The 24,092-nt window shown below is 46.0% G+C and overlaps 1 protein-coding gene across 2 annotated transcripts in view; it reads right to left on the bottom strand.

The window, feature by feature from the left end:
- The window catches only part of PDPK1 (3-phosphoinositide dependent protein kinase 1), a 41,731-nt gene extending 21,473 nt beyond the window's left edge, over nt 1-20,258 (bottom strand). The window contains exons 1-14 of one of the 2 annotated variants that reach the window (XM_081888254.1): nt 20,106-20,256; nt 15,929-16,183; nt 15,087-15,129; nt 14,738-14,875; nt 13,356-13,500; nt 12,510-12,607; nt 11,974-12,049; nt 10,597-10,665; nt 10,351-10,447; nt 9,311-9,484; nt 7,003-7,226; nt 6,507-6,564; nt 5,339-5,491; nt 3,601-4,869 (exon numbers count right to left, since the gene is read on the bottom strand). In XM_081888254.1, the coding sequence (XP_081744380.1) occupies nt 4,762-4,869; nt 5,339-5,491; nt 6,507-6,564; nt 7,003-7,226; nt 9,311-9,484; nt 10,351-10,447; nt 10,597-10,665; nt 11,974-12,049; nt 12,510-12,607; nt 13,356-13,500; nt 14,738-14,875; nt 15,087-15,129; nt 15,929-16,183; nt 20,106-20,129 (1,662 nt within the window). In that variant the 5' untranslated portion in view covers nt 20,130-20,256 and the 3' untranslated portion in view covers nt 3,601-4,761. Of the gene's footprint in view, nt 1-3,600; nt 4,870-5,338; nt 5,492-6,506; nt 6,565-7,002; nt 7,227-9,310; nt 9,485-10,350; nt 10,448-10,596; nt 10,666-11,973; nt 12,050-12,509; nt 12,608-13,355; nt 13,501-14,737; nt 14,876-15,086; nt 15,130-15,928; nt 16,184-20,105 lie in introns of those variants that run through there. The other variant, XM_081888256.1, reaches the window with a different exon arrangement.
- Between the last annotated feature and the right edge of the window lie 3,834 nt (nt 20,259-24,092).

Below are 24,092 nucleotides of genomic sequence, written 5' to 3'. Positions count from 1 at the left end.
CAACCTCCCATCCATCTGGTCTAGGGAACTGCCCACTAACAGTGCCTCAGTCTTATCAGGATTAAGCTTCAGTTTGTTGGCTCTCATCCAGGCCATTACCAAGGCATGACACCGATCCAGCACATCCACTGCCTCACCTGCAGATGTGAAGGAGTAGAGCTGTGTGTCATCCACATATTGCTGATAGCATACTCCAAAACTCCAGATAATCCCTCAGCTGCTTCATGTAGCATGGGGGATAAAACCCTGAGGAACCCTGCACTGAAGGCTCCACAGAGCAGAATAGCACTCTCCAAGCATCACCCTTGATCACATGATCATGAAGAGTGGTGCCAACCACCACTAACTTGGACAGCCACTCCAGAAGGATACCATGGCTGATAGCATTGAAAGCCACTGACAGGTCAAGGAGAAGAGGCACATTTCCTCTCTCTTCTGACAGAGATCATCATACAGGGCCACTAAAGCAGTTTTTGTGCCTAGTTGGGCCTAAACCCCAAATGAAATGGATCTGGATCACATTGCCTGGACTGGCTCGGGGCTTCATGGTTAGCAGAAGAACACATGGCAGGTGTTTTGCTGCCGGGGTGGGTGGAAATGTCCTCTATGTGGGGGATATAGCACTAGCTGCATTCTCATGAATACACTGATCTGATGTTGGCCATTACAGCCCTCATTTCTTTGAAAGGTTAGCCTTAAACCTAAAAAGCAGCTTTTAAAATACCTTTGGGGGGGGGGGGAGTAATGTTTGACACTGCAAGCCTTACTCTAATGCAGCATAATGGGGCCTGTGTGTTCTTTTCCCACTCAGGACCCAGCAGCCACTTCTGTGCTAATACATGGCCCCCACACAAAAAAGAGGCTGGGAACTGGAGACTGCCTTCCTTCCTTCCCCAGCTCCTGAAAAATAAGTGAATGATGCAAGCCAATGTGGACCGTGGGACATGGAGGGAGAGAGCGCGTCCCAATCCATTGGCAGATTGATACAGGACGACATGGAGGATCCACGAGTATTTTGCTTTAACGATGGATCAACGTTTTTCTTCAGCAGTTTCCATACTGGCAATATGTAATGCAGATAGGGGAATTCAGAAGTTTTGAACCATGGAATATGCGATGTTTACTTATCCAAACCTAAATTTGCTTTGCTATTTTGGGAACGTGAATGAAGCGCAGATATGTTTTATTCAAACATGCAATACAAATGCTGTGTGTTAAGAGATGAAACTGCAAGCTGCCGTATCTTAAGTTATACAACACTTAGGTTTTCCACTTAGAAAGAAATGAGGAAATAAAAAAGCTGAAACTTGAAACAATCACCATAATAAACAGGAGGGTTTTATTATCTGGGATTAGAAACAGTATGCAGACATAAGCATCATCATGCAGCAACAGAAGGAACTCAATTTTTAAGAGGAAAAAGCTCAGAAATAAATACCCCTATAATGTAACTATGAAGTAGCAATAAAACTGGATATTTTTACAACTTTTACTATTGGAGAGTTCAGCTTGATCACCACTTAAAAGTATGTGCACTCCTATGTACACTTACCTGGGAGTAGGTCCCATAGACTCAGTGGGATTTGCTTCTAAGTACCATGCATACCAAAAGGTTGCAATTGCTTATAATAATTGTAGACAAGAATTAGCTATCCCAAGCTAATTTATATCACTACCCCATGAAATAATTCATCACTGAAGATACTAACCTAGGTCTCATGTTTATTTCTATAACCAGAATTAATGCCTGAAAAATCCAGAGCTTCTCATTTGGAACTTTCACTTTGAGCTTCATGGATTTCAGAAACAAGTTTGCATAAACTGAAACAAGCTTTTCACACATTAGTTTGCTCCTTAATTGATGGGAAGCTTCCATACAATTCTAGGTCTTTCACAATGCAGAAGATGTGTGAATCTGAGGCAAGTGAGAAGCAGTGTCAGAAGCTGGGTTTGGGACACAAAAGTTTTGTGTCACTTTTTTACGAGTTAGCAGACCCAGCCCAGCTTGTCTTCCTGGACCAAATACCTGATGGTGTTGTCTGCGTGGTAATTCAAACAGAACTTTTCCAAAACACTCAGCCTTATGTGTGGTTTATTTATATACACTTGATTGTAAAAACAACAACCACAACCACCCCTCAAAGCAGTTTAGTAATCCAGTCAAATGCAGCAGCAAAATGCTACCCGCCTCCCAAGGTCTAATATTTGCAGCAGTGTGAACTGTGACAAACACGGCTTTTAAGACTATTGCACTTGTCCTGAAAGTGGCTGAAGAGAGATGCTTTAGTTGAGAGCAAGAGTATGGAGAGTGCCGTTAACTAGATACCTCAACCCTACTCCGGACTTGAATTATATTATCACCTATTCTAAAGGTGTCCTCTCAGCCACCTGAACCAGCATTTCCGCTCTCTTGCCTTTCGAAGCTTCAGACCTGCTGTGAAAGTGAGATGACTGGATCTCTTTCCCCTTCTCTGCTCCTCCTGTCTGTTCCCCCTTGGTCCAAACTGACTCTTCCCCTTTAGTGCTATTTTTCTTATCATCCTCCCACTGGCTCTACTCAAGGCTGAGAGAGACTGCTTTACCGGAAGAAATGGGGCACCATTTTTAATGGGGCAGAGATGCTTCCTCTTAATCCAAGTAAATAGCAGGATGCAGCCAGCAAATTTAGGCAAGCCAAGCAGAAAAATGTGTCCTCTGGTGCAGTCGCAGAGCAGTTCTGCCAACATAATAGTATCGCTGGACATTTCTTACTAGAAAGACTCCTTGAATCATTAGATGAATTGTGCAGAACAATCATCATCCATGGGAGAAGTCAAATCTGTGTGTGTCATCATTTTCCAGAGAGGAGCTTCCCAGCACCTCTCCTGAGACAATCTAATACAGTTGTGGGTGATGTTAAGTTGCCACTTGCTTTCACCCAATGGGATTCAGTTTTACCAAGGGGTGGGGGAAGGAAGAAAAACAACCAGCATGACTGACAGCTGTTGGAAGGGGATTCTCACTGCCAAAAGCACTTCTACTTGGCTCCACTACTTCTGGTGGCTTGTTAAGAGTCATGGTTGCATTGCCTGGCTGCAGGAAAAGAATACATCCATGTTCCATGTGATGGCTTCTGCAGACAGTATGCATGTATGAACAAACACATGGGTGTGTCAAAGCTTTACAGGAAAAATGGTCCAACTTGTAGACAGAACTAGAGATAACAGTAGACCAGCCTCATCTGTTCCAGAAGTGCTATTCACCTTGTGCTGGTGGAACTTTGAAAAGAGCAGATTCTCTTATTTCCAGCAACAACCAGACACTCTCCACTTCCAAGTCTACTCCTGACTTTAAGGGCAAGAGAAACCCTCACCTTCAAAATGGAACCTAAATCTGACACCTCTTGCTCAGCACTAGTGAAATAATTCTCTCTTACGGTACAAGTGAAAAGTGAACAGAAGTGGTACCAGTACTTTTGGGGGGTGAGGAAGAGAACTGGTGTCTGGACAAGAACCTGTTCCCCTCCCTGCAAAAAAGCTTCAGATACCCAGATATCAGAGCACACCATAGAGAAAGAATGCTTGCAGTGAGAAAGCAATATCTTTGCTATGTTACAAGAAATGTTTGACCATAACAGTTTAATAGGAAAAGGACAAAAGAACGATATGAAACATTTGATAGATATGACTCAAGTACCATACACTTCCCCTCCTTTGTATCAACATTTTTACATAAACACAACAATTAGTCTGATTAGTGGAGGGGCTTAAATATATTTAAATCATGTAAAATATTTTCAAAGTTGCTAAAAGGTCTGACGCTTTGCCATTGAACAAGACAGGAATATATTTGTACACCTCATTATACAAAGAGACAACAAATCAAGTCATCAGTTGTACAACCGCACTTCTCTCCCCAGGCACAACAGGCCAGCCCCCTGCAGTGCTCCACCCTGGAAAGAACCAGCTTGCTCCCCCTCCCCCTCTTTGGAAAAGGTGAAGAGTCTATTTACTACATCAATACAGCTTGGTACTAACTAGGCAACCTCTCAGTTAGTATTAGTTAAAAGCATGCTGGTAACTTTAATGCTCCTTAGTTCAACATGTAAATGCATCAAATTAAAATTCCATGTTTAAAATTGTATGAAATTTGATTTCCAGGATTAAGTGCCACATTCAAATTTTCCCTCTCTTACCACCTGTGCCGGAGTGTATCTATCTGCAAAACATGCAATTAGAAGTACCATCCATGGAGAATCCTGCAACTGGACACAACCTGAAGGATTCGGCAAGGGCGTCCATCCGCTTGCAGCAGCGGTTACAAGTGCTGGATACCAACTAGAGACCAACTAGAAGGGAGGAAGTGGCAGCAGAAACAATGGTGGCCTCTCACACGGAGATGTTTCAAAGCTCCCTGACGAAACACAGTTGCATGATAAAATCGGAAAGTCACAGTAATAATCCCGCCCCACATGATCTGGGCTGTGCGCGTGGCTTGGCTTAACTCATCTACACTGAAGTCAGCAGTCTGCAGCAGAAGCCAAGGGAGTCTCTCACGGCAGCAAAGAGAGCTGTGCAAGTGTGTGTGTGTGTTTGGAAGCCTCAACAGAAGCACAAAAGCAAGCAAAGCGACCCTGAATTCCATTGGTTGGGCTTTTCCTTAGAGAAGGAACTAGTTTTGGCCCTGGAGATGGATGTAGGCTGGGCTGGGAGGAGTCCTCAGGCTGGGAGCATGTGGCGCTCTAGCAGCAAGGAGGGAGGCAGGGCACTGGGGGGGGCAGTCTCATTTCGCAGTGTTCTGGTGGTATATGTGTCGCCAAACCTCGTGTATCTTTTTGCACCATTTATGAGCGTTCCCACTTGGGTCCATCAGGTAGTATGTCCTGTTAGGCTACAAGTAAACAAAGGTTTAGTCCCTACTAATTCCTGCAGCAAGAACCTAACTAAGCTGAACAAGGCCAGCAGGCAGTGCATGGGCTTGGGCCTCCCCTCCCTCCCCTGGGGATGAAGGTTGCACACAGCACTTTGTACATCAGAAGTCTCCCACAGTAAAAACCAAACAACGGGCAGGAGCTATTAAAAGGCAAGGGTGGCTGTGTGAGCCAACTCTGGCCTGAGAAGGTACAAGAGTCATCAGTGTGTGGAGCTGTGTCACTAGGGAGCTGCTACTTCAGGAAGTTCTAGATCCATTTTTCAAAAAAGGGGAAGGATCCCACAGCCAATTAACACCTCCAGCACCTTCCTCAACACCTCCCAGGAAGCACTGGCAGCTGAATGGGCCCTGCTAATACCACACCTGCAAGAGCCCACTGAACAGAACCGGTGAAGTCAGAACTTGTCAGCAGGAAGGGGTCACTTACTGTGTGAACAAAGAAGGTCTTGAAGTTCTTGGCTTCCGGCCGGAGTTCCAGCGACCAAGGGATTTCTCCTTTCAGAATTTTGTTGACAGGGTCCACATAGTACAAGTGTGGCCCTTCAGTGAGCAGCAGCTGACGCCTGCGAGCAAAGAGCCCCTGCAGAGGAGGACGCAACACTTAGAGCTAAGCCAGCGCTGCAGGTCAGCAGCTTCAAAGAAAGGGTCAAGAAAGGAAGGATTCTAGCACCATCACAGGATACTGCTTAGGACTCAACACTCTTGTTATAGAGCACAAAGGGATCATCACAACATCTTCTGAGCAGCTAGTTTCCTCTGCCTCTCTGCCATTACCATATGCAGCACAATCAGCTCACAGGACGAGGAAGGGGAAGTACCTATTAACTTTTTTTGCCTTTCATGCAACAGTCTCCAAACCAAATTTTGGACAAATGATGAAATGTCTTCAGAGCTCAAACTCTCTTCTAGGCAACGCTCTCTTTCCCTGAGACCCTCATTCCCTATGACAGCAGGGGAACTGTCATCATGGGAGTGGGACCTCCCTGAAGACCCCACCCAACACTCTCTCTGCCTCTTTTGCCGTTTCCAGGTGTGGGAACCAACTTGTTCCCAGTGGCGTAGCGTGGGTTGTCAGCACCCGGGGCAAGGCAAGTAATTTGTGCCCCCTAACCCGTGGATTTGCGCCCCCTAACCCTAACCCCCAGATGTTGCGCCCGGTGCGCCCGGCCCCCCCTGCACCCCCCATGCTACGCCCCTGCTTGTTCCTGGAGCTCACTGTACTCTAGAAACACCCACAACTTCTGCCCAATGGGGAGATAGTCAAATATATGGCAGGCTCTGCAAAACACTAGAAGGCCTCCCTCCCTCCCCACTAGTTTATTATTTTTTTTAGTTACCTAATTACCAACCACCTGGTACACATGGAAGAGCATACAAATAAAATTATGAAATGTGGAGGTCAAGGAGAACAAACAGGGTTACACTCCCCACCACAAACTACAACATTTGGATAATCTGCTTTTGGTTTCTCTTAATATGTTTCTTTCCCCTCCACTACTCTGCAGGTTTTTTTTATTTCACATCCCCAAGTACTTTAGACTCACAAGTACAATCATTTAAAGAATGAATCCGAGGCACAGGATAAGGTGACTTACCTTCCGTTTGTCAACTGGACCCATTTTCAGTATTAGATTATTTTCTACAAACTGGTGCCTGAGAAGAAAACATCACCTTGTGTTATTTCCATCAATCCATCATTCATTGCCATGCCACCCACTTACAGGCTTTTAGATACAGAGTGTCAGTGAGAGGAGGAAAAGTAGCCAGCAGCCAGATGTAGCTAGCAGCACTTTTATGGGACTGTCAGCTCTGGGTCAGATCCCATGGCAGAAATTGGCTGCATTTCTAAGCTCTGGCCAATTCAAATGGTCCTGGTTCCCCCTTTTCTAAAGCCCCAGGTTCTGCCACCCTCCATTGTTAGGAACACGCAAGTGAGGTGCAAGACTGATGAAGCTGAACTTTATTTGTGGAGCAGGACGTTACTCAAGAGAGGGGGAGGGAGGGAGAGAAAGCAAGTGTAAGCACATGCGTGCACACACATTTGCATAAGCCACTCTATGGGGAAAAAACCCCACACCCCGCAGTGCTTACCAGGGATTTCCACCAGCCTGCTTTGCCAAGAGTAACCTTTTCTCCTTTTCAGAGAACTGGAGGTCCAGCTCAAAGGAATTGCTGTCGAGGTTGTGAATGTATTGCTCTATGTTGTTGCTGCTGCCTGAGGTTTGTGGGGTGGACGTCTCCGGGGAAGACAAGGACTGAGAAGAGGCGGAGCCAGACACTTGCAGGCAGCCAAACTGACTCAGGAGATTGTCATACTATCAAAATGAGAAAGATAGTTTTCAGAATAAATGGGGGCAAAGTATGTGGCATATTACCCTTTTCTTCTGACCAATATATCTGCCAACATAATATCCAAGTTGTCTTCAAGAGTAAATCCAGTAACATTAATGGGCCTAAATTAGATGTGCCAATGAATGTGACTAACAATGGATACAACCAATGTTATATTATTTATTTATTATTCTGAATGCTCTCTTTAAATGCTACTAGTACTATCATGTAATTACGCTGTATAAACACTGTAAGCCCATACTTTAGGAAAGCAACACATTTCATCTGCAAGAAAACAAACAGCTTCCAACATACAGTATCTTAAAATACTGTATTTTTCTGTGTATGACTATATTCCCCCCCAAAAAAGTAAGTTTAAAAAGATTGGGGGGGCGGCTTATACACAGAATGTTGCAATTATTTATTTATTAATTTAGGCTAAAAATCGTCTTATACATGGGGGCGTCTTATACACGGAAAAATATGGTAGCTGTGTGGCCATCTTTTATTTTACTCAGTACATCACTTTTGCCATCAAGGCAAAATCCCACTCATTTTCTGGCCACTTGTTCTGCTGTTAGTGATATTCTCCATTTCTTTGCTTAAAAACATTCTTGCTTCAATTCACAAATGGGACTAATTCCTTATGCTCTGTCTCACTGAGGCTTCAACACAATTTAGTGAGGACAGGACCTAGAGAGGTTTCATAATCTATAGACTGTAAAATGCTTGATCTGCTTCCACTTTTTAATAATAGCATTAATAATAACCACCTCCCTTCTCCTGTTGACACTTCCAGCACATGCTTGTACTGGACTTTTTCTATTTTCCTTTCCAGTTATACTTAAGAAAATCAGTAGGCTTCCCAAGATTTTCACCGGAATGATTTTACCTATATTCTGCAGCTATTTAACTAAATTTTATGGGTGATTTGCAAGTCATAAGAGGCAAATTTAAATCAAGAGGCTCCAGTAGAGTGATTTCAATGGGTCTACAATTAAGTATGACACTGAGACATTGGATATCACGCTGCATCGTAATAAAGGGTTGTTTTACCAAATTTCTCCAAATCAGTTAATTTCCTCAGAGCAATCCACACCCAATCTGGGTAAGGCACAGTAGAGTGTAATGGGCAGCATAGCCACTGCTCCATCAATTGCACATATCAACCAGGACAGATGTGGGGGCAAGCAAACCCTTGTTCCACCCTATAGTCCACCCTGGGACTGCTGACAGCAGTGGAGCCAGTTCAGTCCTCCCTCTCCAGAACACCCCATTTGGCAGGCAGCATGAGAAATTCAGTGGTGCTGGAGGAGTGCTGCTGAGGCCACTCTGAACAGCAGAAGATTTCTGCCCTATCCATCCATGCTACCCACCCCCAATATGGCAGATGAGGGGGCTCAGGTCACAGCCTCATTTCTTGATTCACTATCTACATAATTTATTACCCATTTTACGTTAAGACACTCAAGCCAAAGGGGGGGGGGGAGGTTTGTTGGATTCAATTTTCTCCTAATTTCTGAATGATCAATAGTCCTGCCTTGATTGATTAAATATATGTATCAGAAAAATCCCTGTCTTCAAATTTTAAAGCCTCTATCTCTTTCACAAATTTCACCAGTGATCCCATATTTTTAACCAGCTGGAAACTAGAACATTTCCTTTTACTTGCTTTGTTCTATTTCATTATCTCCTCACAGTACATCCATGTATCACGCTTTAACCCTCCACTTGCATACAGAAATTCTGCGAGAGGGAGGAAGCTGGGAAGGAGCTCTGCTTTCAGCTCAGTATCTGCTCTCACCCTCTGGTCATGTGAACTGGACAAGTGAAAGTGAGGGTGTCAGAGGAGCCAAGGATTAGACCAGAACAAGAACTACAGGCCTATTTCTCCCTTGAAGGATGCAATGGTATTGAAAAGACCTCTATGGAGCATGGTAGATCAAGATGGGAACTCCTACTGAGAATGCTGAGATGGATGGAGAAGGATGTGAGGCACTCACGAGGACAAACTGCCCTTCAGCAGCCTTTGATCTCCCCTGGCATCAGTATCAAAGCCTGCACTTACATTTCCATAGCAATCCTCATCATCTTCTGACATTGCGGGCAAATATGCAGTGAGCTTGGGTGGTGTCTGAAGATGCAGATTCTCCCAGGTGATGGAGTCGAAAAAGGGGTGGGCCTTCAAGGGCTCATATCCTCCCATTTCTTCACAGCCTAACCTCTTGGTAGCATCTTGGACCTGGTTAAGTGAAGACACAGTTACATTTTCCCTGGAAAGACTCAGGGGGCGTCTTTGGCTCCACTCCCTGTCATTTCAGATGTTGGTGACTCAGTCAGTCCACCTCTGTGGACAATCTGTTAATATGGGACCTTTGATGTACCTTGCAGAAGTGAGACTCCAAGAAGGAAATTGAGATTTCTTCTCCAAGCACCCCTTCATGGTGATTCACAAGGGGCTTTTGCAATAACCCGTGAAACAAAGGCTTGCATAGGTTTAACTGGCATAAAGCAACGGGATAGAGATCCTCTCAAGGAACTGGTCATGAAGTCAACTTGTTTTGCTCCACTTCCTAAAGCAAGTGGGAGGCAAGTGGCCAATTAAAAGAGAAAAGAGATGGAAGGAGACAGGCAGGAAGAAAAGGAATGATGGTTACTGGCCTTGAGGCTGACATCTGTATCATATCGTTCTTGTGGTGCTAAAATCTTGAACAACAACTGACTGAAAAGTTCCAGCTAGTTTGGGAACAAAGCTAACAGTCTAGTTCCATGAAGAGAGGGAAAGTAGGGGGGCCTTAGCTGGAAATTAATACCTCAACACAAGGTATATCTGTGGGTCGGGGTGAGGCTGGGAAGAGAGAGGGCAGAAAACCCCATGGGAAGGCAGTGGGGATTAAGAAACAAGGCTCTGAAGATGCTTTGTGGAAAAGCAGGAGGGACAGGGAACAAGTCAAAGGGGCAACAGTTGGGGGGCGGGACTCTGAAGCCTAGAGGGCCAAAACACCGGCTGGGATAGAACAGCAGCAATGAGTACCACATTTTGTGCAAGTTATCTGACTGGAGGCTTCTAGCATGCATTTGAAACTTTTGACAATACAATTCATTTACCAAAAGCTTTTCTACAAGATCTTTTGCCTTCGGAAAGAACTTCTCTGGGAATTCATACTCCAATTTGATTATCTTCTGGAATATGAGATATTCATTTCTGCAAAAAGGATGGGGAAAAGTATAGTTACATCTATGCAAACATTTCCTATAAGTCTACTTCAAGGTTGAAACTATACCACCCTATGGGTACACGGGCAAACACTAACTTGGTTGGAAGTCTGGCACTGGTGTGCTCCAAAGTCTTACCCGGCTCTGAATGGTGGTAATCCTGCTACAAGCTGGTATACGATGCAGCCAAGAGCCCACAGATCCGAACTGCATCATCAAGACAGGCAAAAAGATGAGAAGGCAAAGCAGAAGAGTTAGCACTGTGGGCATATCCAATTTCACCATCTCCTAGTTCAGGCACCCACAACAAAAGCATACAACATATTCCCTTTCAGGCAGAACTGCAAATTCCCCTGGAGTTTCAGACTCTAATTTATTTGGCATGCCTGGTAAAGGCACCTTGAAGAAAAGGTGTTTATCCCTGGGCGTTTCCCAAGGATCTGCTGCAGAAGCTGCCATTGTGCACTTCCTGAACCAGATCTATGTATTTTCTCATCTTGGGTTAGGCTCCCACAGGAAGGATGGAAGCAGCAGAAGAGAGCCTTCAGCAAGGTCCCAATAGGACTGAGCGATATCAGCTTTTCAACAACGCAGTGTATCGCAAGCCAAACATCGCAGTTTGGTGACCTACTGCAATGCTGAAAAAACAAGATGCATTGTCCTCTCCCCGCAAAACACTGGGTGAAACTGCCCCAGCTCTCACCTCGAGTGCTGAGGCAGTTTCACCCAGACTCGTGGGTTAGGACAATGCAACTTGTTTGCGCTGGGCTGGGGGCTCTTTTAACTGCTCAACTAAGGAAAGGAACTCCTCAGCCGAGCAGTTGAAAGATGCATAGGGAGGAAACAGCTGTATCGGCGCCTCGTCAATAGAGCTTGTTTTTCCTTCTCCGTTGTATGAGGGCTGAATTGGGACCTAGGCCTGGGTGATATATTGCCTGGGACTGGTATGAGGAGTAGACCACGATGTCAGCTTCACTCAGCGGTATATCGCTGGTGAAACCACCACTGCTCCCGAGTCCCTCTGTTAGCAGTGCCTGCTGGAGGAAGGACCAGTCTTGAGCAATATATTGATATATCGCCCAGGCCTAGGTCCCAATACAGCCCTTTGAAGAAGATCCCAAGCTGAATGGGTGCTTTAAAAAATTAAAATAAAATAAATGGCCCACACAGAGCTTTCTAGTTCTCTGTCTTGTTTAATGTACAAACCAAGTAAAGCGGCAAGAGATTGCAGCAAGAAAACATGATGATAATGCTTAGAACATCTTGTTTCATGTTTTGCTGGTATGTTATGTTAACTCCAAGTGCTAATGAACTATTCATGTTACAGAAAAATAGACAAAAGCAATCCTAAGAGCCATTGTCATGCTGTTTAAAAATTTTCAGTGTTGATTATGCAGGAGGCACTGAGGCACAAGAATAGGGTATACCCTAATGTAAATAGGCCTCACCCATTTGCCTTGAAGATCTCTCTCTCAGTCATAAAACCCCTCTACAAAGGCAACGTATGTAACTCACCTTTTGCAGGCAGACTTCTCTGTTAACAGCTCTGGAGACACATACTGTGCTGTCCCAACAAAGGAGTTCGCCCGTGCTGAAGAAACCAAGATGCAAGTAAGCATTTAATCATTAAAAATGTTCTTACAAGGTCCTCATGAAGGCTTGGATGTGTTCATTTGGAAACAATGCTTTCATTTTTGTTGTGCAATTCAAATTTCATCAGCTTTTATTTAACTATACTTGTAGGCATCCAATATTACATAATGACTATTGTTTTTCAAACACTCCCCGCCCCCTCAACACTAAGCATTACTAAGCAGCATTTCACCCCATGGGCACCCCACTATCACCTGATTTCAGCTGCCCCATTTTAGTGACCCCGCAGGTTTCCTCTCTGATGTCATCTCCTGCGGTATAGCCATTTTACCTTTACTCAGTAAAGAACTGTCATAAACCCCACTGAGATGTAGCATCGGATACTGTGGTCAGTTTTAAGGAATTTGAAACTGCAGAAGGTTGCTTTAGTCGTTGACAGGTGGAGAAATTGCACCCACCTCGCTTGCTGTCTGCAGACAATACTTTTGCTGTCCCGAAGTCTGTAATCTGAATGTGCATGTCTCCACTGAGCAAAATGTTCTCTGGCTTCAGGTCCCTGCAAAAGGCACAGCTGGGAATGAGCCATGCATGCACAGAGTCATGCCCTCACCAACTATTTGTGTCCCCTGGGGAAATCCCGAGTTGTCCATGTAATGCCCTAACCATGGAAAGCTGATTCTCCCCCAGGCTTCTAAAGTAACAGCAGCTATCTAGGAAACTAAGGCTGTCCTTTGGCCCTTACTGTCTCTGCCTGTTCTGGTAGGTCTGAAGTAGATTCCTACCTGCTCCTCTGCCTGGCATTGGGAGCTGCTTCCCAAATGATTAGGAGGGGACTAGGCAGCAGGGGGACATGGAGCAAATCTGAATGTTAGATCATGCTGAGTTCTTCTCTTCTGCCTTCTACTGCAGGCAGGCAAACAGTACGGAAGAGGCGCTACATTTACTCTGCTAGCGACCTGGCAGAATGGGACGTACCTCTCCTCTACAAAAAAAACCAAGGCAAAAGGTGACAGAGGGAGGGAAAGAAAGATTTAAACTGTCCAAAATCCCCATCCATTGCTGGATACTTTGTACTCCAAGGCAGCCAATGCCTTGTGCCAAATTAACTAGGCTGGTGTCACCACAGGTGAGGAATGCAGGATAGCCAGGAAGTCTCAACAAAGGTACCTAAGACACTGCTTGCTTGCTTTGGAAACTTTTGAGTTTTGAGCCACCAGGAGAAATCTATCAGGAGGGCAACAAACGGTAACTATGACAACAGCAACAAGAACCAAGAATAGATGGATTTGAATTCATTACATTACCTGTGAATGATTCCCTTTCCGTGCAAGTACTCTAATGCAGACACAATTTCAGCAGTATAAAACCTAGTACATGTCTCATCAAATGAGCCGATCTTCCGGATGTATTTTAGAAGCTCTCCATTTTTGGCATAGCTAAGACCAAAATCTGAATACTAAGTTAAGGATAATTTATACTGTGAATCTCTGGACCCTAAAACACAAAGGCAGATAGAGCAATGTTAGAAGGGATAGGTGGAGATGTGCTTGGAAAGAGAAGGCTGGACTCTGCACACAGCCAAAGATTTACCGTATTGGCCCGAATATAAGCCGCACTTTTTTCCCAATTTCAGACCCTGAAAAGTTAAAAGTACGGCTTAAATTGGTGATTTTTTTAACAGCTGCTGAAAGCAGCTGGGGAGCGCATGTTTGGCAGGGGGAGTGGCGCGCCTCCCAGCTAGTTGGCGGTGTGCGCTCCCTAGCTGCTTGATGGGGGGGAGCGGCATGCCTACCTTCCAGGTGGCTGGCGGTGGGGGTGGAGCATGCGTACCACCAACCAGCAAGGAGGCAGGCACGCCACTGCCCTCCCTGCCAAGCAGCTAGGGAGCATGCGCAGACTCCCAGCTGGTTGGCGGTATGCACACTCCATAGCTGGTTAGCCTGCGCATGTTCCCTAAGCTGGTTAGCCTGCGCACACCTCTCCCCCCCCCAAGCAGCTAGGGAGCACGCGTACCACCAACCAGCTCGGAGTCAGGCACCCAGGTAGCCAAGCCAGTCCTGGTGCTGGGCTCTGAGCGCGCTCCGTGCCTGCCTCCTGGCACTACTGCCCTGAACGGGGGCGGCCAGCACCAGCACCTGCAAATAAACCTTGAATTGTAAGTGTGCAGCTTATATTCGGGCCAATGCGGTACAGCGGTTAACTTAGTCTCCAACCATTTTGGGACAAGGGGCACATTTGGAGATAAAAGAAACTTGTGGACACCACAAAATACACATTCCACAGAAGAAAAACTGGTGGTATTCAGAAACAGCCCCATACACCTAAAAGGCAAAGCACAGACACCTAGAGACAAATAAAACACAGTAAATACAACAAGAAACCTCCTCCTACCACAAAAACTAGGCAATCTCATCAAACAAAAAATATCAATTAAAAAATAGAAAGTGGGAGAGGGAGGCTGAGTGGGGTGCCTTAAGGCACTGTCATACCCATGGGGGGGCCCAAGATTCCTCCTCTGCCAGGTTTACAAGATTTAAGATTTTTCACATTTGTATCCTGCCTAAGAATTCTGGTACAACTATTTTGAAAACATCACTGGGTTAGCAAATGAAGAAACATGGTTCTTTTTTCCACACACATTATCCCAACAAATATCACCATGAAACATTTCCATCCAGAAGGATACAGAGCTTCTCATCATCCTGAAAGGTGAAGTAGAGATTGACAAAGAAAGGGTGATCCAGGCAAGACATGATATCTTTCTCCCTATTCACGCACGGCACCTTGCCCTCTTTTATGATGTGGCGCTTCTCCAGAATTTTAACTTTTAAAAAGACAAATAAGTTACAACACACTTGGGAAATACACAGTGAAGCTGCAAACTCATCTGCTCTGCTTGACTATGAAGCTACACTTAGAGAGCAGCTTCCCACAACAGCAGCAGCAGGCGTAACCTAGACTTCCTTTGGCTCCATTATGAGGACAGGACATCATCCATCTAAAATCCACACCCTAATGAAGAAAGGGTTACTCACTGGCATATTCTCTGGAGGTAGACAATTCTCTGGCCAAGAAGACCTGTTAAATGGGAAATAAGAACTGCCTTATGTTTTGCACGCAACTAAGATCCCACAAAAGGTCTCCAACCTACTGAGGGGGGTCAGTGGAAAAGGGGAATTCCGCCCATTGGAGCCCAGGGCCCCAAGGGACCATTGCTCTATCCACACCAGTTACACCAGCCAGTCTCATACGCATTCCCAGCACTCCCTAAAGACAACATGTAGGAACTGTTCTGGCAGTTCTCCCAACTTCCTAGGGCAGATTTTTTTCTAGGGGGTGGGGGAGTGGGAGTCATTGCACTGGCCTTTGCTAGTGTGCTTGGTTAGTTGAATCTGGTCCTACATGTCCAGAAGGGAAGAGGCAAACCATCGTTTTGTAAGAAGTCCTAAAATCCTGGAATCCTAAGGTACCCAAGAGGTTTTTTGTTTTTGATTGGGGGGCAGCTATGGCAAGCAATGAAGCATCACAGGGGTGGAGAGTCAAAACCTGCCAATGGAACATGTGCACAACAGCAGGGGTTCAATGAGGACAGACAGAGGTGGTAACCTCATCTCACTAAAAGTCTGGTGTGAGACTGCAGGGGCCACAAGAGGACAAAAAGTACCATAACAGCCAACAGCTGTGAACATTATTTCTCTGACCTCCTGCAGAGCCAAGTAGAACCTTCCTCTGGGCAAGCTGGTGCGAAAAGTGCTTTCCTTAGAGAATGCTAAGTGGGGAGGGGAGGGGGGGAGAACTGTCTGAATGATACACAAAGGCCAAATGGCTGGCTTCTGTCACAACACTCCCGGAACCCCCAGTTGCAGTAGATACTCACTGTTGAGAAAGACCCTTCGCCCAGAATCTTGACAAAGTTAAAGTCCTCTGGGCGTTTCTTTCGAGGCTGTGGAGGTTGCTGCAAGGATTTTTCACTCCCCCTTGGCTCAGCCGTTGTGCCCTCCATGCTCAGTCCCTGCCTGCTGCCACAGGGAGCAGCAACAGGTGAAGGGCTGGGATCTGCCTGGTTCCTCACCATTGATGGTGATGGGCAGGAACATAAAACCACGCTGGACTGGATTGGAACTGCATCGTACTGAAGGAAAGAGAAAGAATGTACATGATGCTGCAGCTTGCAATCTATTAGCCACACATCCCCGTATACAAGTTGGAAATATGCCAAAGTTCAGGAGTGCCGCTCCCCACAAAAGGGGGGGGGCTACAGGCAGCTACTGGTGATCATGGCAGCTATGCTACACTGCTGTGATTCCATGGATCAAGCATGTACAAAACACACAAAAATGGCCACCTCATGACCTGAATTTCAAGAGTCAAGATTTGCCACCTACCTTACTGCTTCACAAATAATTACTATTATTAATTACACACCCTTCACCCTAAGGTCCCAGGATATACTTGAATCTATAAAAGCCAAAGTATTTCAGATCACAGCAGGTCTTCAGAGATCTGAAGGCTAAAGGAATCCAATCCACAAAGTTCGGAAGCTGCCTAAAGAACTTGGTAAGTCTAACACACACATCCAATTAGCTAGAGAGAAACTGAAACAGTCTGAAACCATTTGGCGTTTTAATATTTGACACGCAAACCAGTGAAAAGAGTAGCTTACTCAAATGAAATAATAATTCTGCAATTCATGGCTTTAAAATATCCTTACATAACCGAAGACACCAGAGACTCAAGATGGGACCTTCTGCATGCAAAGCAGGTACACTACCTACTAACTTACATTTTATTACAATGTGCTCCTAGGACCTCTAGTCATTCTGTCATCTTACAGTAGAATAGTAGCTTCCAAACTACATTCTAATAATAATAATTATAAGAAACAGTAAATGTTTTTGACTGGAAGCTTAGCATATTGAGGACTGCTATGGTGAATGTATGGAATTGTGCTTCACTGATTGCTTGGTGCCTGTTTTTTCATTGAAACACAGGAAACTACTGATACCAAGTCAGGCTAATTTAATTGGTCCATCTAATTCAGTATTGTTTACACTGAGAGGTATTCAAACATCCAAAGTCAAGCAGCTTCCCCATTTATACCAGGAAGCTTTTCAACAAGTTCAACTTTCAGACTTTCCTTTAGACTCTTAAACTTTAAGGAAATTAAATGAATGATTAATTCTTTCCTTCCTTCAGTGTTGCTATTTCTTCAGGTGAGAGAGGTTTATAAGATGTCAAGACTCCTCAGAAAACCCAAGTTTCCACATCAGACTTGCTGAAACATTCCTATCCATTTGACATCGCCATTTCAATTTCCTCTGAACAGCTTATCAAGGTCTGCCATCTAGGTATGAATCCAGTTTCAGAGTAAAAATAGTGCTCCAGACTGAATAAATGAGCTAACTTGTAATGGGCCATGGCTTTAATGGCTGCCTTACTATGTCCCACTTGCTCTTGCCAATGCCAAAGGAAAGTACCCAGGCCAGGTATGGGTAGGTTTGAAAGTGTTATAAAAATCTGCTGACACACATTGAATAGAAATACTATTGCCTAGATAACAGTTCCTCTACTTCTGTAGCTTATTACTTCTAACATGATTTTTAAAATGCACACACCCTTGTTACACTTACCCAGCAACTGAAATTTTATGCTGGTTTCAACCCCCACCTGAATTTTGAGTCCAGCTCATGATTTTCATTGTGTCAAAGGCTGTATATCAGCAATAGACCACAGATAAAAAACCATCAACATGGCATGAAGCTAACTGCTTTTAATTAACTGTTGCTTTTATTAATCTTCTGTTTTAACTGTTTTGTTTAGTTTTAAGAGGTTTAATGTGATTTTAATGGGATGATTATTTTATTGCTTTATAACAATTGTGTTCCAAGAGAAAATATACATAGTAGATAATTAAAAATAAACATAATAAATAAAGAACCTCTGGCTCTCTCAGGAGTCACAGCATGTGGTTGACTTGCCCAGGTAATGAGTTCTGTAGCCAGATAGATGGTATACAGTTCAGCAGCTGCTGCCACTGCATACGTCCAGCCTTGAGAAGTCTAGGATCACCAGTGAAATGTAAGTTTGTTTTGTAGCAGAATAACTTTTGGCAGGTGCAATATTTTATGCTCACAGCAAAGAGCAGGTAAACTGCCCCCTGATAATTACTTGCAAAGACATATATAATCCATGCCCTGGCAATATACAATGGAGCTTCTTCAGTATGGAACTTTTGTTTGTGAACTGTTTGTGAACAGGGCCTACAAATTTCAAGGCAAAGCCATCCCTGGACTCAGAAGACTCACCATGTGGGATGCTAAAATACAAGAAGCTAAGACAGCCTTCCTCAACCTGGTGCCCTTCTGATGCCTTGGACTATGATTTCAGCACAGCCATGCTGGCTGCAGCTAACGGGAATTGTAATAAAAATACGGGGAGGGTATCAGGCTCAGGAAGTTTGATCTAGGATGGTGTTACATCTGCCTATCTCTGGGGAACACAGGATAAGCAAGTGTACACTGTTTGCACACAATACATGATGCTTGGCAGATGCACACACAAGCTGCACAAGAAATCTGGAATCATTTTCACATTTAAGTCATTCTACAGTACTAAGAAAAGTCAAGTAAGCTGATGAAAGTGCAAAGGGCACAGGCACACCTGTGACACCTTGCTACACACCTTTTTGAACTCTGATGGTGGCATAAAGTCACACAATTCTGCAAAAAAGGCCATAAGTGTTATAGAACTTGTGGTTTGCATGTATAAAAATGCCAGGCTCTGTTCCATTCAGACTGAACTACTGTTGCCCAGCTCAGGGAATTATTGGTTGGATGAGTCATTGATTTGATTCAATACAATGTGGAGTCTTCTATGCCTCCTATGGCATATGTACCCATGGCTGGCATTTGCATTTTTAATTCTGCTGATAACAAGAGGTCATATGGAAACAACATCTACACTTCCTCAAACACATGTGACATAATGTGAGGACTGGGTAGCTGCCTGTCCTTTGCCAGTTTTCACCAGCTGATATGTATTTGTAAGTAAGCGGGAATAGGTTGGAGTTGGTGCCACAGAACAATAGGCACTTTTTACTAAATGACACTAGAAACAGCCATGACAGTGGCCAACTGTGTCAATGAAACTACTGGGAAGAACGGCAATTACTCAAGAACTTTAAATCAGGATGTGAAACAAATTTAAAGTAGAACAGGCTGAAAATGAATGCCTCTGACAACAAGCATCAAATGCTACACATATATTGAAAAAAGAAAGAATTCGCTCTACAGCAGCACCTCCTTAAGGACTGAGCGTATTAGATCTCACCTCAGCTGTAAATCAACTGGGCATCCTTTGCATGACGTTTGCCTTACAGAATTGCTCCTTAACTAATATATAAGAAGTTTCTTTGACCACTGGAAGATTCAGCTTTTCAATCCCTCAGGACTAGCAGGGCCCCCGAAACGGTGGGCCAAGGCGACACACTGCTTTACCGCTAATGCTAAGCCCGGAATGCGACCGAAATCGCAACCTCCGTATCGCCCGCGACAGTCGGAGGCGCCAACACCCAATGCACACCGGAAGACGAGCTGCCCTCTCCGTTGCCGGCGGGGGAAGGAGGTGGAATTCCGAGGGCAAATGGGCGCGCCTCTCCCCGCCTAAGTGGGGCACTCACTTCACGGGGATCCCGCGCCGCTACGCAAAACAAGACAGGCTCTGGCCGAGGCCTGCCTGCTTGACCAGGTAAGACGACGGGAGGCCAAACACCGGGCGGGGGGGGGGAGGTCAGGGCCCAGCCGGCTCCTCCGCAGCTTTCGCTTCCGCGCTGTAGCCTGGGCCCCGCCCCTCTCCGGCCAGGATCCCGGGCTGACCCCGAGGCGCCTGCAGAGCCCCTGGCCAAGAGGAGACCCGGGGTCGGGGAGCGGCGAACCCCACCTTCCCTCCGCCAGAGGTCCCGCTCGCGCCGCGGCCTCCCGGAAGGCAGCGCAGGCCAAGCGGCCGCTCCTCTCCTCCCCTCGCCCCTTCCCCGCCGGCTCCCGCGCGGAGCTTACCAGGGGGCTGCCGGTGCTGGCCATGGGCGCGGGCTGCTCGTCCTTCTGCCCGCCCTCCGAGCGAGCGAACGACTCGGCCGCGCTCCAACCAGAGAGTCCGACCCAATGGGACGCCCGCGTCCTCCGTGAATGACGTCGGCCACAACAATGCCCTCTTCCGCTAGGGGAGGGCGGGACTTCCGCCCGCCTCCCTTCAGCACTGGATGGGCGCCGAGGCACTCAGCCACGTCTCGTCGGCTCACGCGAGACTGTCTTGCGCTTGCGCCAAAGAAGCCGGGCGGAGGGCGGGGGGCGAGTAGAAAGAGGGGCAGGTCAGCTGACCTGCCGGCTCCGCGGGAAGCGGGAGTGAAGCAATGCGTCACGCCCACTCGCTTTACCCACAACGCCTCTGGTTCGTCTCCAACCGCCGTTTCCCGTGATGCACCACTCCCCTCTTTGGACGGTGGCAAACCGAAGGGGGAGAGCTGTTCGGTAGAGAGGCTGCCTGGGGACGCCTCCCGCGGATGACCCGGAGCCAGCTGGCTTGCTCGCTTCCTTCCTCCCATTGGCTTGGCTCGGCTGGAGCTCGGGAAGCCGGAGGGCGGTGAAGAGGCTTTCAGGCCCGGGACCCGACTTCTCCGTCTGCTCTCTTCCTGCCTCAGCAGCGATGAGACTCTCCTGCTGCTGTCGCTGTTCTTACGCTCACAAAGATAGTGCAAGAGCCCCTGAGTCCACCACCCTTCAATATAAATATTCTCAGGGCTACTTGCACCAATAGAAAGCATCAGATATAACAAGATGCTGTAATTTTTATTTCATCACCTCATTCCACAAAGATCTCATTGCAATTTATATCACTACAGGAAAAGTATACAGCAGAGATTTCATGTTGGTGACACACTTTTTAGACGTGCATCATTTTGCAACACAGTCATTCAGTTTTACTAGCAAACCGGAGGTTAAACTAACCCCTTTCTAGCCCTGGGAGCAGCGTGAGGACTGTTTAGGCAACACACACGTTGTAGCCGACACACGTGTTTGGAAAGCTGTTAAACAGAATGCATACCAACTGAAGACAATCATGTAAGGTACTGAAAATTTAAAACAACAAAACAGCCTTGACATAACAGTTCAGCAAACACCACCTGCCAGCAGCAGAAGAGACATCAACCATCAAATGTCTGGGAATCAAGAACAGTCTTGGCCTGGAATGGCAGTGGTGGTGCCAAGTGGGTCTCCTTGGGAGGGGCACTCCTGAAAATACCCTTTCTCCTGTACTGGAGGAGGAACTCTGAAGAGAAGAGCCTGGCTGTCAGATTAGATATATGATCCATCTAGCCCAGTCTCCTGTGTTCACAAAAGCCAATTGGATGCCCCAAAGCAAAGCTCTCAAGCAGGACCCTGGTGTACCAGCCCACCTGCAGTTTCTAGTAGCTAGTGCTATTCAGAAGCATAAACCCACTGGCCATCCCAGCAGTGATCAAATTGGAGAGCACATGGAATAGGTTGGAGTGGAGAGCCACTTCTTTGCTCACCAGCATTAAAAGGCCATATAATGGGTATGGAGGCAGGCAGGAACCAGACACAAACAGTTACTTCCTTTAAACTTCTGTAATTTCAAGAATGTAGTACCAGCAGGTGTCGCCTTTTTGTATGAGCTGCTTACTGGATGCATTTGTAACTTCAAGGAATAGTCATCCCACATTCAAAAGAGGTTCACTGAAGGCACTTTGTGGGGGATAGGATGTCCAAAGTGGATTCAAGAGGTTCTGTAGTTGGATTTCCAAGTGGGCATCATTGTCAAAGCCACAAACACAGCCCTTGTGCCAGACTCCAAGCTAAAGTGAAGACATTCCGTCTCTGGCACACTAGTAACTTGAGGGAAGGGGGCACTCCTTCACCAGGAAATAAAGTTTGATAACAATGATGGCCAGCCATTTCCTTTCTCTTTGGATGTGAATGCCTGACCCTCTCCCCCCGCCCACACACATCCTGTCCTGAAACTATGCCACCCTGTTCTCTGTGGGCTTCATCCATGCAGTAAAAGAGCATAGGTGGTGTAGGGTGGTACAGGGCTGAAAGATGGTCGCATTTCACTATAGCTGAGGGTCTAGTGATAGAACACAGGTCCTGAGGATGTGAACCTGGAAGTCATTGATTCAACTCTCAACTCAGCCATCTCAACTCATGGTAGGAGAACATCTAACTGGTTTTCTGGCCTTTTATGCCTTTTGGTTTTCTGGCCCCAGAGGGTATGGGGCTCTAGTCTACAGATGTCTGCACTCATGAGATAGCCTGGGCTGTACTTTCAAAACAATTAACCAGCTTAGATCTTTGCATGTGATTTGAACATATCTTTCTTGAAAATGCTGAGCAGAGCAGATCGGAGCTTCTGAGTAGAGCTCTGATTGGAACTGATTAGCATCTGTGGCTGCATCACATGCCAGGAAGGGATGGGGTTGAGTGAGGCAAGCATCTGCTCAAGGCTGCAAGGTGCTGGGCTAAGGTGTTTGACATTCATTGGGTTAGAAATGTCTCAGTATCTCACCCACTACTCTCCTTGCCTCCCAACTTGGGAAGAGTTATTGAGCAGAATGAAGAAGGTCTAAGAGAAAAGCACAGTTGCCAAAGGCTGGTCGGCCCTCTCCCTCTCCCCCAACCTCCAGCAAAAGACTTGCATGATGCTGCTTGCATTTGCCTGAGGCAAGATTATCATGGGGGGGGGGGTGCTTTCAGCGCTGATCTACTGATTGCTACCCTCCCTCACAGCAGCATGGAAGAAGTCTGCAGAGATGTGTGTTGCTGCTGCTGCTGCTGCTACTGCTGCTGCACCACACAGATAATAAAACATCCTTCCTGGCAGCAGTCATGGGCGATAAACAGCCCCGGCTTGGGTCATTTTGAGTTTGCAGTTGGCCACTCTCACACTGGAGGCAACACAATCTAATTTAGGCTGCTAGTGCCTGTTGTGAAACCCCTCCCCCCCGGGAAAGACAAGGCCAAGACTAGCCAGTTCCTCATACCTGATCAATAGCAATTCGGTGGGGGTGGGGAGAATGTTTTTCCTCTGACCTCCATGGGACAGGAGCCGAGCTGACAGAGGTGGTCTTGAATGTGGTTTTGGAGAATCCCTTCATGGCAGTTTGGGCGGCTTCAATGTCCATGCTGAGGCTGCCTCAGATGGGCCAGCCCAGGACTTCATGGCCCATATGATAACCACGAAGCTGTCTCAGCACATCACTGAGCTAGCACATATGGCTGGGGATGGGCTTCACATGCTGTAAGTGGGGGGGGGGCTTATTGTGAATCCATCACCGACAGCATTCCCTGGTGAGGTTTGGGCTGAAGGCAGCTACTGCATGCTGCAGTGCTGAAGGAACTTGAGATGGTCAGCCTTGCAAAATGGTCAGTCAAGCTTGCAAAGATCTATCATTTGCCCAATAATAATTGCTGGAAATGTAAGGAATCTGAAGGAACTTTCTATCACCTTTGGTGGACCTGCCCAAAGATTAAGGCCTACTGGGAAATGATCTATAATGAAATTAAGAAAGTCCTTAAGTGGACATTTGCAAAGAAACCGGAGGCTTTTCTCTTGGGCATGGTCGGCCAATTGGTACCAAAGAAGGATAGGACATTTTTTATGTATGCAACTACAGCAGCAAGAATCCTGTTGGCAAAGTATTGGAAGATGCAAGAACTACCTACTCTGGAAGAATGGCAGATGAAGGTGATTGAATTTATGGGACTGGCAGAGATGACCGGCAGAATCCGCGACCAGAGGAAAGAGACAGTGCAGGAGGATTGGAAAAAATTTAAAGTATATCTTAAAAATTGTTGTAAAATTGTGGATTGATAAGATGTTAAGGGGTAAGAAATAGAGAACTACAGCTGTAAATCATAATGTTAAGAAAATCTAAAGAGAGTTAATTAGAAAAATTGATTGAAGGGTTGCTAAAAAATGGCAAAATAAGGATGCAGTGAAAGGGAGGTATGGGGAAGTCATATTTT

Source organism: Podarcis melisellensis (assembly GCF_964234715.1).
Source record: "Podarcis melisellensis genome assembly, chromosome: 14".
In the NCBI taxonomy this organism is placed as follows: domain Eukaryota; kingdom Metazoa; phylum Chordata; class Lepidosauria; order Squamata; family Lacertidae; genus Podarcis; species Podarcis melisellensis.
This window is presented reverse-complemented; position numbering and strand designations above follow the sequence as displayed.